Source organism: Carassius auratus, chromosome 9 (assembly GCF_003368295.1).
Source record: "Carassius auratus strain Wakin chromosome 9, ASM336829v1, whole genome shotgun sequence".
NCBI classification, from domain to species: domain Eukaryota; kingdom Metazoa; phylum Chordata; class Actinopteri; order Cypriniformes; family Cyprinidae; genus Carassius; species Carassius auratus.
In genome coordinates, this window is record NC_039251.1 from 10916262 (window position 1) to 10931263 (window position 15002).

Here is a 15002-nt window from a genome sequence, read left to right on the forward strand (position 1 = left end):
CGTTCCCACTTAGAGCGTCTCTTTCAGACAAATACGAATCGAAATGAGTGCTAAACTAAGGATTTGACTGATGAGGCGAAAAGTTATTTTAGAAATTGTACAGATGAAACGAACTGCTGCACTATATTAGTTTAAGCTAAATTGAGCCACTTTTGCCTTTAATCTTTATAACAAAAATTTATGAAAGACAGACAATTTTTTTTTTAATCTAAATTGTTTTCCTGGGACTTCCCCTGAGGGTCCCCCATTGCAGTAGCAGGATATGCTGCTGTTCAATATACATGAATTTGCACCCATTACTCATCTGGAAGTTTCTGTGAAAAGATTTGTGCATTTAGGGACTTTTACCTTATAATAAAACTTTGTCTTCTTTTGTTTCAGTACAGATCACAACAATAGTTAATCATAAAGACAGTCATGCTGAACTCCTGCAGAGTTTCTGCTGTCATCCTGCACAGTGATGATCCATTCTCCATCTGAAACCATTTTAAACCATACTCCTTAATTTCCATAGCATTTAAGTAATTTTTTGGCACACCATGTAGCTTAATTTTCACTTAATCAGCTTTCTCAAATGACCATGGGTTATTTTACCACAGACTTAGTGCACCTGGCTGAAATGCTTGCAGAGGACCTTTAAGTCCTGAGATACAAAAGGGGCCGCTTCACCATCTCGCTGTCAGCAGTCTCTGATTTGTGCCTTGAGGCCCTCTCAAGGCCACATTGCTAAATCCCATTGAACAGGCTGTAAAACCCTTCAGGTGGACAGAGAATCAGTGCAATAGGCACTGAGGAGGGATTGCAATGTCTTCAAAGGGGCACGCTGTGCAATTTAGAGACATGCATGAATCAGGACTTTGGGGCCCTTTGCCATAGGTGCACAGAAGATATTTTCCGAAGAGTATTTCAGCGCTTAAACAGCATTTAGTAGAAACGCATAGTTTACAGTTCCAAGCACTGAGAATGAAGAGCACTTAAGCTGATCAAAGGTGGCTTTTATGTGAACTAGAATTAAGAATATATACCACTTAATCTTAACCTGACAGTGAGTTCTTGTTTTTATGTATATCACTTAAGTAAATAGCCATTTTGGGTAAAAAAAAAAAAAAAAAAAAAAATATATATATATATATATATATATATATATATATATATATATATATAATACTAAATAAATTAAATAACCTTTTTAAACATCTAATGATTGTGGATTTGTGAAAATGAATCTCACAAATGAAGACAAGAAAAAACATTTATGAATTTAATGTCTAAAATACAAAGTTAATACTTGGGAGAGGAAAAATGTACCTTTATTTTTTTAGTAATCAGTCAGTGAACAGTAAACACATTCATGATATGAAATGGCTTGTGAATGAATTTCTGATATGTTAATATTGTGCATGAATAGAGAACACAGTCTAAGATATGTGTAGACAGATCAGGTTTTAAGAAAATAGATTTTGATACAAAAGAACTAGTGCCAAAGTAACTGTGGCAAACAAAAACAGAATCATTTATTCAGTGCCTCTGAGACATGGTACAGCACAACTGGTTAAAAAAAGACTACAAGCCCACAGGATTGTACTGAATTCATCAGTAGCACTACAGTGGATTAGGTGTCTGAAATTCCATATGGATAGAAGATAAAGTGTCTTCATAAAACACATCTGTCTCTCCCACACAACACTGTCAGCAGCGGTTTCATCAGTGAAAAGCAACGAATGCAACCAAAGCCTCTTAAATGTCCAATGAGTTATAGGAAATGTAACCGCAATTTTTGAGTAACAGAATTTTTTACATTAAAAAAATCCCCTCTTTACTTATATCATTCACTTTGCTTTATCAAAACTTCTGGAATCAACCGGAAGTGTAAAACAATGACACTAAGAAGAATGTCCATATGAAATTTCACATTAATCACAATTAACATTTTTTTTATAAAAACACAGTGATCCCATAAATGCAAGAGAAGTATTTAAAATACATTTGTTTTATACAAAAACTCTTTTGAGGGATAAGAATTTAAGTATTCAAAGCATCTTGTTTTTGCCCACTTGAGCTTTTTCGAGAGAGTGGCTACGGTTAACTATTTAAATCTTGCACTTTTATCTGTGGAAGTAAGAAAAAGTGCTTACTTAAATAGAAAAAAATGGTTTAAAGTTTCAAATCATATTTTAGCTCTTTTTATTGCAAAATAAATATTTTCTCTTTTTTAATCCTAAAACTAAGATGTCAGGTTTGCCCCTCAGTATCCAACAAACCGTGGATGAAAATGGAAACGGTATAGACAAATAAGTGGAAAAAGTTACACAAAAAATATAGCTAAAATTGGTTAATATACCAATTAAGACATCTTATAAAAAAAAAAAAAAAAAAAAAAACTGATGACAAACAATTCATATACAACATTTTAAAAACACTGCCTCAATTGGCCTCACTTCTCTGGTTTAAACCCCTGAAAAATATGTGCCAATGCCCTGAGAAAGAGCAAACACCTCCACGTTCAACCTGCCTCTTTGGCGTTACGGTGAGAGAACAGATGACTGGCAAATTCTCCTTTAGGCAGACTCAGTTCTTTTTAAAACAAATTTGTCATTTTCATTTTTTTTCTCCATTCGTTAGATACAGGCATCTACTGGAGCGAAACTGGGCCTGTATAAATGGTTGTGTCGAGTGTTCAAAGGCTCTTCAGGACGGCTTTATTTCTTGGATTGTGTCATGTAGCTGTTCTCGATGCACAGCACGATGTAGGAACTGGAGCAGCTGCTGGAGGTCTGCTGGAGGAGCTGGCCAGCCTGCAGAGATGAGGCCAAGCCTGTCACCGCACGGTCTCCGGCCCTCCACGTCTCACAGTAGTTATCCGTCTGCCTGTGACCCCTGCCACTGGACCCATGCCAGATCATCTTCTCTGGCCTACAGGATAGAGGAAGAAAAACGGTCATTTTAGGTGGTTTAAGAAAGCCTCAGACTGCATTCAAAAGCAGGAACACCTTTCCAAAATTGCAAAGTCAAATCAGGGGATCAGGGTGCACAAGATTTTAATCCACCAACTGGTAAACTACATTTTGTTTACAAGGTACCAGACAGCTACAATGAGTTCTGAGGAAGAGTCAATCATTGGACTGGCCTAAAATTTGGGCTCTGAATCATTGAAAGATTCAGAATAGAAACAGAGAGAGAGAGAGAGAACAATACTTTATACTGCATTCATCTGTAGCTCTAGTACTCTGAGTGTTTTGAAAGGAAAATGGAAAGTGACAGGATGCTCTGCTGAGGCGTCTGTTTGAAGGGTTCACAGGATCAGCCAAAGCCACTGGCACTCACCAGGCACTGTCCCGCAGGACATCTCTGCCATCAAACGAGTAGATAGGAGCATTGTCCTTCATCCTGCTCTCTGAGTCACTGAAGAGAGACTCCCAGCTTCTGAAAAGGACTTGATCCTGCAGAGGAGAATATCAATGCCATGAAAAGATAAAGAAACATTCAAGATCATCTAGTGAGCTCATGGGTCATGAGTTTTGAACTTTTAAAAAAGCACTGAAATATATTTATGAATGTTAACTGGGCTGCATGATAAAAAAAAAAAAGTAAAACGAGGATAAACGGTTTTCGCTGAAAACATAGAGTTGCAACAGACAGACAGTGTTAGGCTAATAATAATTCTACATAGTGGGAAAAAAACATAATATTTTAGATTTGGTATATGATCTGATGCTTTATTAATAATATTAATATATTTTACATTAATTTAGCTGACGCTTTTATCCAAATCGACTTACAATTGCTATATATGTCAGAGTTTGCACTCCTCTGGAGCAACTAGGGGTTAAGTGTCTTGCTCAGGGACACATTGGTGTCTCACAGTGGATTCGAACCCAGGTCTCTCACACCAAAGGCATGTGCCTTATCCACCGCACCAACATTTGTCGCTTTTAGATTGTAGTAACTTATTAGAGTACTTAAAATACATTGAATTCATATCTGTATGAGTAATGGAATATACAACGTGGTCATTATTTGTTTACTAAAACTAAAACCATAAAAAATACATTTCAATAAATGTACATTTATTGAAATGTAAAAAAAACTAATAAAAATGACAACAATTTTAACTAAAAGTAATCTGAAAAAAATTACAAGAGCAAATTCAAAATCTTAAAAAACTATACTATCTCATTGATACAAAAAAAATGCTGCTACACACCTTGAGGTTGACAATCGGTAATGTCTCTCTGTCAGATTTGCGCACGATACTGTAGAGATCCTGCAGTTTGGAAGAAAGGAAGGCTCTGAACGTTCCCTTCAGGCCCACGGCGCGAGCCTGCTGGAAGCACAGGAAGTCTGCCCCACGAATGCCTCTCATGTTGCCCACTTGTGGAGCATTCAGGGCAATAAGATGCAACTGTACAGAAAATGAAAATTGTGTCAGAAAGGAAATAAACTCAGGGAATCTGTGAGTATGCTGCGATAAAGTTGACCGAACTAACCCCTGGTCCGGAAGTGTGGACGTGGCCTTCTGGTTGATTGACAGAGTGGCTGGGGTGCCGGGCTGGAGTGCTGGGGTTCCTCTCTGGATGTACAGGGTATCTGTGTGGTTGTACAGGATCGGTGTAGGGTGGGTATCGTGGATCTGGGTAACGGGAGTCAGGTGGATTGGGGTTTCTATTCTCTGGTTCCCTCCTTGGAAACTCGATCGGCGGGTGTGGTGGAGAAATCTGCTCTGCCCCATTGTTAGCTGTGTGGTCTTGGGAATAGTGAACAACAGGGGGCGGCTGGACCGCTGCCACTTCATTGTCCTGAGGAAAAGCCAACAAGCTAGTCATACCTTCAGGAATTAACATGCACATCCACTAATTCCATCCTCCTTTTATTAAACTGTGGGTGCTTATTTGAATGTTAAAGAATAAAAAAGAGCTTTATTCACACTGCTTACCACCTCTCCATAGAAGGGTTTATAATCTCCAAGCTGCAAATAAAAGGAAAAATGTTCAAATTTGAGAAGACGGAACAAAACAAATAAGTCATTTTGACAAATAAAACTGCATAAATATAATGACAAATAAGAATGCACGAAAGTTTATGTGTTTCTAGAAATATGTGCATTCATGACAGTTTTCTGTTTATGAAAAAAAACTTTGTCATTTTATATTATCATACCATAATTAAGATTTAACAGCTTTAAAAATGGCAAGTGGTGTGACCAACTAAAAAAAGTATAATATTTTATTACATCTTGAGTGTTCTTAAATAACTACTTTCCCAATAATTAATAATTTAATAATAATAATAATAAAGCTGCAAGCAGCGATGATGGGCCCAAGTACACATTCTGGTTGTTGACTTGCAGCAATGAAAGGATCTTTCTATCTTCCAAAAAGATAGATTTATTTATTTATTCACAATTATTTAATAAGATTAAAAAAATGTGCGGGGTTATCTCTTATGACAAACAGCTCAAATCCTGACATGCCATAAAAATGTCAATTCTAAAAAAAATCTGAACTTACTGACCCTGACAGTCTTGTAACTGTCATGACTTAAATATGATTTCCTGTTTTATGGTATACTTGTCACATGACAACAAAATGGTTATACATCAACATTAACTTTAATCTGGCAGACAATTTTTTTTTCAACAAATGATTATTATAACAATGCTTAGTGTATGTAAGAAATTAATTTTTTTATAAATGAAAAGGTGTGAACAAAAATGAGCACAATACCATCACTTGTCTGATACCGTCCCGAACTCTGAGGTAGAGATCGTTTCTGTCCAAAACGTAGATCAAAGCACCTTCAGTCTGTCTGCGTGCCGTAGCCATCATTATGTCATAAGACCTCAGGAAAGCCACCTGCTGGCACATTTAATACCATGGGTATGATTAAAGTATAAAGTACCAGGTGTGTAATCTTATCGTGCCATTAGTAGTTTCTTTTATCAGTGTCCCACACTCACCCCAGATCCACTGCCAGGAGTTCCTGGTGGGCCGGGGGGACCTGGAGGTCCGGGAATACTAAGTTCTAAAATAAACAAAAATCACACAACACTGTCTGTTAATTTAGTTCCTCAAAAATATTCTGTTTGTTAAGAATTGTACTCATTTTCTCTTACGTGGTCTGTAGGCTCCAGGCAATGACGGTGACCCTGGAGGACCAGGGGGTCCAGGAGGTCCTGGGTCTCCTGGACGACCATCATAACCAACTCCAGGAGTTCCTGGTGGGCCCTGCGGCCCAGGGGGACCTCTGATTGAGTCTCCTTTAGGCCCCTGGAAAAGATGTCTTTGATGAGATCATTTATATGCAGGCAAGTCCTCAGTTCAAATTGTGTCTAGAAATACCCAATCATTCTTACAGGAAGTCCAGGGTTTCCTGGTGGTCCTTGTACAGCTCCAAAACGAGGGTCATAAAATCCACCTCCTGGCTCTCCTTTCTCTCCTTTAAGACCGATCTCACCGCGCTCCCCCTTCATCTCATTCTGAGGAAACAGATACCATATTTTGCATTGGATAAATCATAAGTAAATTGTATCATCAATACTTTACTTTAGAGAATCACACACCTTTAGGGCATATATATCAAAGTTAGAGGAAAAACCTGTGGAAAAAGAGAGAATACTGCATTAAATACATTCAAAAACACAATATCTTTTACAATGATTTGATAATGATGTCAAGCTACTGTAGTAAGTCCCGGTACTTTAGCCAGGGAGTCACTAAGATTTACCGAGACAGAGAGAGCCTTGTTATTCTCACCTGCCACTGGCCCTGAATGTCTAGAAACAGTTGTAAATTTTACCTGGTGATCCCGGAACACCAGGAGCTCCCTGGTCTCCTTTCTCTCCTTTCATAGCTTAGGAAAACAAAACAACACATTGCTCAGTGTTGGTGAATATATTAGAATCTGGACATTTGAACTAATTTCTGTTTAAATCAATATCAAATGCAGTTTTTAATACATGCTTCTCCTGTAATGTCGATATTGTTTGAGCAAAACAAGTTATTAAAAGGGAAATAAAATTATCTGCGGTGACAAGAACGACTGTAACAACCTACCTGGATAGTTCCTCGAATGATCTTCATATCTCTGAAATGGAAAAATACCACTTCAATTCAGCATTGCCAGCCTATGGAGCTCATTTTGCAATATTTTAATGCATGAATTACAGCTTATTTGACACAAAAAGCACTTACACCGAATCTGTCCAAGGGCACAGCAGGTCCAGGGGGACCAGGGGGTCCTGGGGGACCAGGAGGACCCTTGAAAAGACACAAAATAACTTACGAGGGAAAAGCTATATATATAACAATCAACAAAGGAACACATTTATTTTCAAATTCAAAAGCTTGTGGTGTACTGACTGGGTAGCCATATCCAGAGCCTGACCCTGATTCTCCCTTCTCTCCTTTGTAACCGTTCACACCTGGACGGCCCTACAGCCAGAAAATGAATTCAAGTACATAGTCAGTTGAATATGCTGTTGTCTGCCAAGGAATATTTTTTGTTGATGAAAGTTGAGAGACTTACGGGTCTGCCTGGCATTCCAAATTCACCTTTTAAACCAGAAGGGCCAGCTGGGCCCTGAATAAAACGAGGTATGACTTAGATGTTGCTCAGAATGCTCCAAATACATCTTTAACTTTTAACGTAAAAAAAATAAATAAATGTAACGAATGCAAACATACAGGAGGTCCGATTGGTCCAGGAAGCCCTCTCTCACCCTACAGAGAGAAAAAAAAGAAATACATTTTGATGTACAGTACTAAAATGTTTGCACACCTATTTAATCTTAAGTATTTTCCTTTTTGAATGTTAGTTAAGCCATTAAAAATATGAAGAAACTTTGATTTATTTTAATTATTTAGCGGCAAAAAGTCGAATCTGTATGTGGGCACTTCAATATCCAATTCAACTTTTTTTTTTAAACAAAACCAAGCAAAGCAAAGCAAACAAATGAAACCTTTTGGCTTATTAGTCCACCAGGGTAAAATGGGTTTCCATCAGGTCCAAGAATTAGGCCGGGTTCTCCTTTCTCCCCCTACAAACAAAATGATGTTGCAGTCAACTCTGGGTTTTTAAACACCTCATTTTAGGATTTATCTATTAGTTTTTGCTTACAAACCTTAATGCCATAGCCTGGTGATCCAGGTTCTCCTCTGTCACCCTTTGGTCCCACTGGGCCCTGATTAGTTAAAGACATGGAGTGTAAGATTGATTATAAAACACATAATTATGACTATAAAGTTTACATGTATATATATGTAATGCATTACTTACTGGGAATCCTGCTTGACCAGGAAGACCAGCCCCACCCTGAAAATCATATAAACAATTTATGAATATTACAAAATTTGATATTAAGAGTCTGTTTTTCAATGCCGACAAGACCATTTCTGGTATCCTAATGCCATTTATCATACTATCAATAGACTACCAGAAGAAAAAATTTAATTATACCCGAGGCCCTGGTCGTCCAGTTTCATCATACTGTACAAAAGAAAATGACAAACAGAATGACAAACATGAACCATTACAGGCTAAAAGCAATATAAATGTGTAGACTTACATTTTCAGAATAATGATAATTAATTTGTCCAGGTGGTCCAGGGGGGCCGGGTGGACCTGGAAGTCCATTTCCATCTCGACCAGGTTCACCCTAAACAAAGGATCACATTTAGCAATTATTAAATAAGTCATTTATGATTTTAAAGTCACTAAACCACTTTAGACCAAAAGTAAACTCACCCTATCACCTCGGTCTCCCTTGTCGCCCCTTGGTCCCTGCAGGAAAATGCTAAATAATGAAATCAGCCTGAAGTACTGCACATCAGTGGCTGTTTAGTAAATTTTCACCTAAGAGTTTTATTAAAATGAAACGCACCTGTGGTCCAGGGAATCCATCCAAACCAGGCTGGCCATCTTTTCCCTGAGGTCCCTCACTTCCTTTCTCACCAGGCAATCCTGGTAAGCCAGTCTTACCCTGAGGAACAAGATATAAAAATAAATTCACACAGTCTTCTAGCCATGACCTATACATGATATCTTTAGCATAAAATCTCATTTAAACAAATAAATGAAGTCTTACTTGTGGTCCTGGGTCACCAGGAGGTCCCTGAAATTAAATAGGATTGCAATAAATGAACTGCTACAGATCAACAAAGGTAAATAAAAGTACAACAGAAAAACAAACCTGGACTCCCATTGGTCCTCTTACTCCAGGGACTGAACTGAAGTGAACACCAGAGCCCTCCATATCATCCTGAACACATACAGAGAGCTCAGTATTTGTGCATTTTTCCTAAAAGACTTTGAGATGCTAAGTATGACTGACTAGTACTTACAAAACCAACATGATAGCTTGGGCCAGGAGGACCAGGTGGTCCCACAGGTCCCATTGGTCCTGGAAGTCCAGCAAGTCCACCCTCTCCAGGAAGGCCAGGGGAACCAGGAGAACCTTTGGTACCCTTTAAACACAAGGAGAAAGAAATCAATGAGAAGGGTGACTACTAGATCAAGTAAGCTTTCGAGATACCAAGAGCACAACATTTAAGTTTGCACTTTCAGGCAATTCATCAACAAAGCAATGTCACAAAGACTCCACACTAGCATCAGTGTTTGAATATATCATTTCATTTCATGTATTAGAACTGTGGTGTAGAAAGTTGAGATGTTAGGGAAGAAAATCAATTGCCACACTCAAGACCTGCTACCTGCCTCCCTGCAGCTTTAAGAAGGATGAGGTAGAGCAGAAGAGAAGATCATAGAGATAGCTGGGAAAGCAGGAGTTTAGCTACAGAGACAGAAACATAAAAGAACCCTGAGTGGGTTTGAAAAAGCTGTTTTCTGAAATCTGTCTTATCTAGGCATGACACAATAAAGCAACGCCATTCTTCCATTGTTCTTCAACTATTAGCACTTTTGATAATGAACAACTGCTCTACAATGTTATTTCCATTACATTTCAAAGTATTCACTGTAAGCAATCTGTTGTGGAACCCTATAAAATTACATGAATGGATTAAAATGACTCCTTTTTATGTCTCTTTTTTATTTTATTTTTTGGCAAAATTACAGCATGACTGGATGATTAGGATTATGAAAAAATATTTATCTTAATGAAAATGTTAATTTTACACTAAGGGAATTCCATCCGCTTGCAAACCAAGGACACTAAATCATTTTCATAAAATACTATAAATACTGAAATAATGTATGATTATTTCACTTTGCTTAAACTGTCATATTTGTTTTTATAATGGTCAAGCAATTTTCAAGATTAAAAAAAAAAACCTTTTAATTATAGATTCTCATGCGTTAAGACTGAAAGTCTGGGTCTTGGAAAAGGGGTTAACAAACAAAAAAATCTGTACATAAATGATAATTGGTAATAACAAAATCAAATAAGTTTTAATGAAATTTGAAGAAAAAATTATAATATTTGATAGTCTAAAAAACAGGTTTGTAATTATCTACAATTTTGTATTTCTGATGCTGACAGTGAAATCTCACTTGTATAAAATCCTGTTCCACAAAACTATATATTATACATTTATATTAGAAATCATTATTGTGAAGACAGACAGATTACTTCTCATAGGATACTGTTTCATCACGCCTGGATAGGACATTATGACATTATTTTCTTTCAAATGTAATTCCTATTAAACGCATACAGAGCATTCCAGATTGCTGAGCTTGTACAGACATTTATACTTAACATTCAGATATGTGATATGCAAATGAACGTGCATACTTTGCACAAGTGCTTTAGAGGTTTCTCACGAGGAGCCCATATTACGCAAACTGACCTTCTCTCCCACAGGTCCAGGTAGGCCCAGCTCACCCGCATCGCCCTGTGGAGCACAAAATCAGTCCAGTGTCTAAAGATAGCTTCCATTACAAGGATCTCAACAGAGCTGAATTACACAACTCCAAATCCATTAAAGGACCAGCACAGCTCTCTATGTACGGACAGGGTTCCTACACTTTTTTACCAATGGATTGCTGTGACTTTTTTACATAAGGATGTTTTAGAAAACATTTTATAGAGACTGCCAGGTTGGATTAACATTTGTATGCCAGACTGTGATTAGAGGGTCCAACCAGTGTCCTCTGATGTATGTTATTGCACACCCATTGAGCCTAGCCATAAATAATGAAATAATGCATTTAAAAACGTATAGTATGCTTAATTTACAAATTTCTCCAATAAGACCAACTAATATCATCACGCTGGCTTGTGAACATGTTTACTCTCCACAAGCATCCACAAAAAGCTAAATTTAGATAATTAAATGTTTTAAGGCAACGTTCTTAAAATTTCTTTAATTTCTAAAGAAGGTTTTTCCAGGTTTATTAATCACAATGTTAAATACACAGTTTTTTTCTAGTTTTTAATAGAAGAGATTGGACTTCCTACCTTTTCTCCCTTTGGGCCAGGTAAGCCTGGTTTTCCATCAGCACCTGATGGACCTGGAAGTCCCTGTTGAAAAAAAAAAACAAGATCCTTTTTTTAATTTAATTATTTTACATTTTTTTATGACAGGGAGAAACAATCAGAGCACAAACATTGCCAGTGTTGGGCAGTAACGCATTACTTCGTAACGCTTTACTGTAATTTGATTACTTTTTTAGTAATTTATCGCATTATAATAGCCTCATGTGTGTGCGGGATGTGGGAGAATAAAATCATTTGCAGGACTCCTGCAATACAGAAATATCCCAACATAAAATTTGTTATTCATCTATTGCATAAAAGCAAAAACAACAACTAATATAACATAAAATGATTAACAGATGCAAGCATGAGCAGAATTTCTATTTATAACATTTGTTTGCAGCGTTAAGCAATGTTGATTTCTGTAACGTAATGGCCAATCAGAGAATTTACTTTTTCATGTAAATTTAATGGATGTACAGAAAAAGTAACATAACTAGTAATGTACTTAATTACTTTTTAAATAAAGTAATCAGAAAAGTAACTTGATTACTGCTATTTAACTATTTAATCAAATTTTCAGAGTAACTTGCCCAACACTGCGCATTACCCACATGGCCACGTCTCGCTATAAAGCTTTATTCTGACTCAACATATCCAAACCAATGCTTATAAACATGCATCATGTCACCTTAGACTTACCGGTTGACCTGGAGCTCCATTTTGCCCAGGAGGACCTGGAGGCCCAAAACCACCAGAGCCTGAAGACCCAGTGCCAGCGGGACCGGGGGGACCAGGGGGACCAGGAGGACCAGGCAGGCCAGGCAAACCAGGCATTGCCTATCAACAAATAAAAAGTTAAGAACTGCAAGCTTTTATAAACAGAAAGAAATTAAGAATTACAAAATAAAATGTTAACAAACCCCCACATTTTGCTTCATCCAATGTCTGGACAAATTTTTATTTTTATTTTTTAAGAAAAAACTACTTTTATTCAGCAAGGGCATGTTTAATTGATCCAGTGTTACAGTAAAGACATTTATAATGTTACAAAACTTTTCAATTCAATGCAATTTTTCCAACTTCCAAAAATATTATTACAGTTTTCACAAAAACATTTTTTTTTACATTGAATAATAAAAGAAATATTCTTTAGCATCAAATCAGCATATCAGAAACACTTCTGAAGTCATGTGACACTGACAACCTTAGTAATAACTACTAAAAATTGAACCATGTCATCACAGGAATTTTAAAATATAATAGACAAAGAAAACAGTTATTTTAAACTGTTATAATATTTCACAGTATTACTGTTTTTACTGTATTTCTGATCAAATAAATGCAGCCTTGGTGTGCAAAAGAGACATTAGAAAATCTTACCAACTCCAAACTTTTCAAGCATTAGTGTATATGAAGTAAACTGAAGAATATCAGCAATGACTGATAATTCCAAAATGGAGATTTCTAGATGTTGAGGACTAGATCTGACTTTATGCTGTAAGTTAATATAAGGATGTACCCGCACACTGTCCAGATCAAACCCAGAACCCTCCATGTCCACAAATGTCTATAAAATAAATACAGAGGAAAGATTATGAAACAGTTTTTAAAAGGAAAGCGATTACAAAAACAGCTGACTAATAATGAACTCACAGGCCTATCTGAGAGAGATGGGGGTCCCGGTGGGCCCGGAAGCCCTGGAGGCCCACGAGGTCCTGGCTGACTTTCACCTCGATCTCCCTAAAATGAAAACATTAGAACCAAAAGTTGAACTGGCATACTGTAAAAGGCATTCACATTCAATTCTAAATGGTGCACAACCCAGATACTGTCATAATAAGCCAAGATAATTGACATCAACAAACTGACTTTCTCTCCTTTGAGTCCAGAACTCCCAGGAGTTCCAGGAAACCCAGGAGGTCCAACTTGACCCTGTTACCAAAACAGATTTTTCATTATTTGCACATGAAACGCATGAATGCAAAAACATACACACAAAATAAAAAATACAATCATACTTTTCTTCCCATTTTGTATAGTAAAAACGAACCCCCCCCCCCCCCCCCCAAATAGGGTATAATTTCAAATTTAAATGTACTTGACCCAGGTCTATTTTATAACAGAGGTTTATGAAATGCATTACTTACAGCTTTCCCATCTTCACCAGGGTCACCCTATAAAGGAGAGGATAGAATATTAGTTTTGTTCAGATGTGACCAATGCATTATGCATAGTCTCAAGGGCAGGAACACAATGTGCCTTTATGTTTGCAATGATGCATATCTTAAACCTGTATTAACATCATGCTCTGCTTGTGATGGGGAACACCATAGGGATCTATTACTGTTCTAACACATCAACAGCAAATGCAAGACCACTTATGACACATACGGTTATGGTATAACACTGTTCCTTATAAAAAGGAAATGCATTCGCTAATAGAAAATAGAGCAAATAATTGAACCATTCCTTTGACTGTGATCTACTCACCGGCTCCCCATCGGCTCCAGCAGGGCCAGGGGGTCCAGGCGGTCCAGGTGGTCCTCTTGGTCCTGCCACCCTCTCCACAACTGACCCATCTCTCGTCACTTCTACCTCTGCACTGGGCCCTGGGGGACCGGGAGGCCCTGGAGGCCCAGGAAGGCCACGGTCACCCTTTAATCCAGGATAACCAAAACCAGGATTGCCCTGAAATAGATAAAAGCCCATTTAAAAGAATATTGTTCTTGATGTGAATGGGCTTCAAGCTTCATGTATGTCTCTAAACGAATATGCATTAAAATAGGAAATTAATATTTACTCTTAAAGGGGGAACTCAGCAACAAATGATAATTTTGCATTCATTATTAGTATTTTATTTCATGAAAAGAGACATTAGGCAGACCATCTGTTTGTCTATTATCTAATTTTGTGTTTTACAAAAAAATATCAAGAGTGAATGAATACATTTTCATTTTGGCATGAATTTTCCTTTAATTCACTTTTAACAGGTGCAAAATATGTTGTCACAGTTATGTCAAGGTAGAAGCCTCAGAACAAACCTTCATTCCTTTTTCTCCTGCGTCACCCTGTGAAAACACAGACAAAAATGATTGACCTGTCTGCCACTCTCACCACTCTAACAGACGGCTGAACATTCAGGCTCCCCATCATTGACTTCACACATTACTGTGAAGTCTGGAGGGCAGAAAACTTCAATGTAACAATTCAATAAAAGAAAAGGAACCGGTGAACAACCACTTCATATAAACTCAGAAGTCATTTAATATCAGCTATTAGCAGTGCTTGGGTTATTGTTTTTATAAAAGCTGTTTTATAGTTTAGATACATAGCTGCTTCTATAAAACTAAGATTCTGACTATTATACCACATTCAGAACCATTAACCAAAATATACACACCTAAGATTGCATATCAGTTGAATTGTAGATGAATGTTGCTTGTCAACCGTAAACCGTCTATAATTAAACTAACTATATTATTGCTGGATTATTTGAACAAAAACAACATCCTTTACTATATTTAAATGACTGTAATGGACAGGTTCTCAAGACTTTATTTTGAAA

The 15002-nt window shown here is 37.2% G+C and overlaps 1 protein-coding gene across 9 annotated transcripts in view; it reads right to left on the minus strand.

Moving 5' to 3' along the window:
* Positions 1-1288: 1288 nt before the first annotated feature.
* The window catches only part of LOC113108335 (collagen alpha-1(XVIII) chain-like), a 74164-nt gene continuing 60450 nt past the window's right edge, over positions 1289-15002 (minus strand). For 7 of the 9 annotated variants that reach the window (XM_026271372.1, XM_026271371.1, XM_026271369.1 and 4 more), the window contains 35 exons: positions 14479-14505; positions 13928-14125; positions 13585-13611; positions 13307-13369; positions 13091-13177; positions 12957-13004; positions 12137-12274; positions 11417-11479; positions 10806-10850; positions 9339-9461; positions 9188-9256; positions 9083-9109; positions 8879-8977; positions 8743-8778; positions 8564-8653; positions 8455-8484; positions 8275-8310; positions 8120-8179; positions 7958-8035; positions 7683-7718; positions 7525-7578; positions 7359-7430; positions 7191-7256; positions 7053-7083; positions 6796-6849; positions 6560-6594; positions 6353-6475; positions 6113-6266; positions 5957-6021; positions 5724-5855; positions 4934-4966; positions 4488-4796; positions 4205-4402; positions 3325-3440; positions 1289-2913 (listed from right to left, as the gene is read on the minus strand). In XM_026271372.1, the coding sequence (XP_026127157.1) occupies positions 2700-2913; positions 3325-3440; positions 4205-4402; positions 4488-4796; positions 4934-4966; positions 5724-5855; positions 5957-6021; positions 6113-6266; positions 6353-6475; positions 6560-6594; positions 6796-6849; positions 7053-7083; positions 7191-7256; positions 7359-7430; positions 7525-7578; positions 7683-7718; positions 7958-8035; positions 8120-8179; positions 8275-8310; positions 8455-8484; positions 8564-8653; positions 8743-8778; positions 8879-8977; positions 9083-9109; positions 9188-9256; positions 9339-9461; positions 10806-10850; positions 11417-11479; positions 12137-12274; positions 12957-13004; positions 13091-13177; positions 13307-13369; positions 13585-13611; positions 13928-14125; positions 14479-14505 (3036 nt within the window). In that variant the 3' untranslated portion in view covers positions 1289-2699. The remainder of the gene's footprint in view (positions 2914-3324; positions 3441-4204; positions 4403-4487; positions 4797-4933; positions 4967-5723; positions 5856-5956; positions 6022-6112; positions 6267-6352; positions 6476-6559; positions 6595-6795; positions 6850-7052; positions 7084-7190; positions 7257-7358; positions 7431-7524; positions 7579-7682; positions 7719-7957; positions 8036-8119; positions 8180-8274; positions 8311-8454; positions 8485-8563; positions 8654-8742; positions 8779-8878; positions 8978-9082; positions 9110-9187; positions 9257-9338; positions 9462-10805; positions 10851-11416; positions 11480-12136; positions 12275-12956; positions 13005-13090; positions 13178-13306; positions 13370-13584; positions 13612-13927; positions 14126-14478; positions 14506-15002) is intronic. The other 2 variants (XM_026271373.1, XM_026271365.1) reach the window with 2 other exon arrangements.